At 54.0% G+C, this 4,268-nt stretch overlaps 1 protein-coding gene across 1 annotated transcript in view; it reads left to right on the forward strand.

Annotated features, from left to right (window-relative positions):
• The window catches only part of rusc2 (RUN and SH3 domain containing 2), a gene marked incomplete at both ends in the record, with an annotated part of 47,317 nt that overhangs the window by 17,091 nt on the left and 25,958 nt on the right, over window positions 1–4,268 (forward strand). Inside the window, 4 exon segments of the mRNA XM_080532910.1 lie at window positions 568–762; window positions 846–899; window positions 902–940; window positions 1,042–1,150. Coding sequence (XP_080389036.1) covers window positions 568–762; window positions 846–899; window positions 902–940; window positions 1,042–1,150 — 397 coding nt within the window.

Below are 4,268 nucleotides of genomic sequence, written 5' to 3' on the forward strand. Positions count from 1 at the left end.
AGAGAGAGGGATGGAGGAGAGAGGGATGAGAGAGAGGGATGAGAGAGATGGATGAGGAGAGAGAGGTATATCGGGGAAATGCTAACCTTTCTTGACCTTGTTTCTCTGTCTTCCCCACCTTCTCTCTCTCTTTCTCCTTCCTCCCACCCTCCCCCTCCTCCCTCCCCCCCTCCCTTCCCACCCCTCCCTCCCTCTCCTCCCCTCCTCCCTCCCTTCCCTCCCCCTCCTCCCTCCCTTCCCTCCCCCTCCTCCCTCCCTTCCCACCCTCCCTCCCCCTCCTCCCACCCTCCCCCCTCCCTCCCTCCATCCCTCCCTCTCTCCCTCCCTCCCTCCCTTCCCACCCTTCCCACCCTCCCTCCCTCCTCCCTCCTCCCTCCCAGGCGGTCTGTGCTGTCCGTCCGAGTCGTCGTCCTCCCAGCGGGGGGCCAGGGGGGGTCCAGTCCCCCAGCAGCAGCAGCAGCAGCGCTACAGCAAGGACCAGCGACCCACCTCCCTCCCCATCCAGCCCTTCACCTTCCACCACCAGTTCTCCTCCTCCAAGGCCCACCCGCCCCCGCCCACCCCAAGCCCCCTCCTCTGCTGCCCCCGCGACGGGCTCCGTCCCGGGGATGAAGGACGGAGGGCGGGCCCCTGGTCCTCCTCCTCCTCCTCCTCCTCCTCCTCCAGGCTCTGGGGAGGGGACGGACGACGACGACGACGAACCCCAGGACGGGCACCTTCGCCTGGGCACGGGGACGACGGCGGCGGCCCCCCCTGGTCCTGGTCCGGGCTCCGTCCGGCCCTCCCGCTAGGCAGCTACTCCCCCGTGCGCCTCCAGGGAGGAGGAGGGGGAGGGGGGGGGTCCACCTCCACCACCACCACCTCCTGCTCCACCTGCAGCCCCCCTTCCCCCTGCCCCCCCCACCCCCGCGCAGCCTGTCCTGCCCGCTCTCGGCCGCCAGCGCCACCACCCCCCCCACCCCCCCTGGTGCCCCCCCCCACCCCTCCTCCTGTCTGGGGGGGGTGAGGAGGGGAGGGGCTGCCGCTGCCGTGCCCGTGCAGATGCACTGCTACCATCGGGGGGCGCTGCCCGCCTGCCCAACCTGCCCGCCCTGCCCGCGCCCCTGGAGGTCAGCCAGGGAGCGGCAGGACCCCGGACGCACCACGGTAGGTGCCTGTTTGGGTCCGGGGAGGTCCGTGGTGGTGGTGTGTTGGTTTTGTTTTGGTTCTGGTTTTGTTTACTTTTTTTTTCTCCAGCATACGCACACACACACACAGACACGCTCACACTCACACACAAACAGACACACACACACACACACACACAGAGACACGCTCACACAAACACACACACACACACAGACGCACACACACACACACAGACGCACACACACACACACACACAGAGACACGCTCACACACACACACACACACACGCTCACACAGACGCACAAACAGACACACACACACACACACACACACAGAGACACGCTCACACAAACACACAGACGCACACACACAGACGCACACACACACAGACGCACACACACACACACACACACACGCTCACACACACACACAGACACACACACACACACACACACACACACACAGACACACACACAGGCACACACACACAGGCACACATTTTAAATGTTTTATTTTTGTCCACATACATGTACAATTCTAAAGGACATAAATACTATCAGTGCATTTTGACGTTATGGAAACAGTCTGTTACAGTAATGCTGAGCCAACAACCAGTTCTGCTACACACAGGATGTTATTCACACCAGATGATACCAGTGGGTTGGTACTAGAGATGCTCCGATCAGGGTTTTTGGTGCCGATCACCGATCACCGATCACTGGAATAAGTGATCTGCCGATCCGATATCACCGATCACCGATCACAGCGTCGAAAATGGCAATTGAAGCATTCTATTTATTGTGTAGCATTATTTATGTTTTTAATTATTCTTAACACCATTGACATTGTATATTAAGTATTCAAATGAAATTAGGAGATGAGAAAGTATCATGAATTGACAACCATCTGTTTTATTGAATTCACAACCACCTGTAGCTTACTTCAGGAAAAACAAATAAAATGTGAAAATAAAAATCATAATAAATAAAATGTACACTGTCACATCAAATGGAATGGAATGGAATGGAATGGACTTTATTTGTCATTGCTACAGTACAGGTACCAAACAACGAAATTTAGGAGGGGTGGCTCCCTGGTGTTAGGAAAGGAAAAAGAAAACACATTTTAGAAAAAGCATAGATGCATAAAATCACAAGAAGGTAAGGAGCTGGTTTACATCAATAAAGGCTATGTACCCAATCCACTGTACTATACTGCACAGATAGTCAACTAGGGTTGTCATATTGCACAAAAAGTATTTTTTTCACATTATTTTAAAGTGTCACAGTTTGCAGGCTTGAAAATGTACATGTTTGTGCCTCAGCACTAGCTGCCATACAATCCGTCCGGACTGTCCTGGGCCCAGAACTTAGGCCTTTTCTGTGTTCAGGGCCTTGACGGCCCTGTGGTAGAAGCAGTTCTTCAGTCTGTTTGTCTTAGCGGCCGGGGTCCTGTACCTCCTGTTCGAGGGCAGCTTGACAAAGTGTACGTGCCCAGGGTGGGTCGGGTCCTTGGAGATCTTGGAGGTCCTCCTGAGACAGCGTGTTTTGTACAGCTCCTCCAGAGAGGGGAGGGGGGCGCCGGTGATCTTCTGTGCTGTTCTCACGACTCTCTGTAGCTCGTTTCTCTCCGCTGTTGTGCAGCTGTGGAACCAGTTGGAGATGCCGAAGGTGAGGATGCTCTCCACTGCGCCGTGGTAGAAGGCCACCAGTATCTCCTGCTTGTTGTGTTGTTTCCTGAGGCATCTCAGGGTGTATAGCCGCTGTTGTGCCCTCTTGATGGTGCCTTTAGTGTTGTCCTTCCAGGCCAGGTCATCCCGCATGTTGTGTCCCAGGAATCGGAGGGTTGAGACTATCTCCACGCTCTCTCCTTCGATGAGCAGGGGCTGGGATCTCGGACTTTTTCCTCCTGAAGTCTACGATGAATTCCTGGGTCCTTTGACTTGTTTAGCAGCAGGTTGTTAACCTTGCACAGCTTGCTCAGTTGCTCTACCTCATCCCTGTACGCCGCCTCGTCCCCCCCCGAGATACATCCCCCCACGGTGGTGTCGTCTGCAAACTTTACGATGTAGTTGCTGGGGTGGATGGGGGTGAAGTCGTGGGTGTAGAGGTTGTAGAGGATGGGGCTTAGCACGCAGCCCTGGGGTGACCCAGTGCTGAGGCTGAGAGCTGTGGAGGTGTGGGGGCCCACCCGCACCCTCTGGGGGCGGTCGGTCAGGAAGTCTTGATCCACGCACATATAGAGTGTGATAGACCCAGGTCTAGTAGTTTGGTCACTAGCCTGTCTGGAAGGATGGTGTTGAAGGCGGAGCTGAAGTCCACGAAGAGCAGTCTCGCGTAGCTGTTTCCCCTCTCCAGGTGGGATAGAGTGGCGTGGAGATGGAATGCAACATTCCACTCGAATGAGAGGAACTAGGGGCTCTTAGAGAACTTGGAGCTTATACTGTAGCTTTTCTGAGGAACAATAAACATACCCAAACTAAACTGCAACATAAACAGGCTATAGCCAAATATAAAATACTGTTTCAAGTCATATTTAGGAGGAGATAAGACAGCAAGTCAGCAATAATCAATAAAACAAAAAAACAAAACATTGCACTTAAGGAGATTTCAGACTCAAACCTTACTTCTGATTAAGCAGCATCACTGGCAGATTAGCCTTGAGAAATACAAGCATCTCAGCGTTTTTGGCACTCACCCTGTTCCTCTTATCATCTAAAATATGTCCTGCTATGCTGAAAAGTCGCTCGCTATCTACACTTGTGCAAGGTGCACAGAGGAAGACCTAAAACTCGCGCGCTAATAGTTGTTGCTATGGGCCTTAGCCTAGCTTAGTGACTTCCTGCTCGCGGGGTCACATGACGTCGCTGAACACTACCTACACTACGCTCGTGAAGTCGCGCTGGAACTCTGACCAGCACTCGTGGAACGCCTCTCGTCCAATCAAAGCACTCGGTCCCTTTATGACGTCGAGCCCAGTGTGCGCTTCGGCGCTCTCGGAGCGAATCGACGAACGCAGCAAATGCCGTATGATATTCGTGGTATTGAAAGACCTTGCGTGCGTTCCTCCGCGAGGTATTTCTTTTGAGCAGACATTACAAACTGCATATTTGTTGTCTCTTTCCGACACTGTGTAATATT

The sequence above is a fragment of the Nansenia antarctica genome (assembly GCF_963989245.1).
Source record: "Nansenia antarctica genome assembly, chromosome: 5".
Lineage (NCBI taxonomy): Eukaryota > Metazoa > Chordata > Actinopteri > Argentiniformes > Microstomatidae > Nansenia > Nansenia antarctica.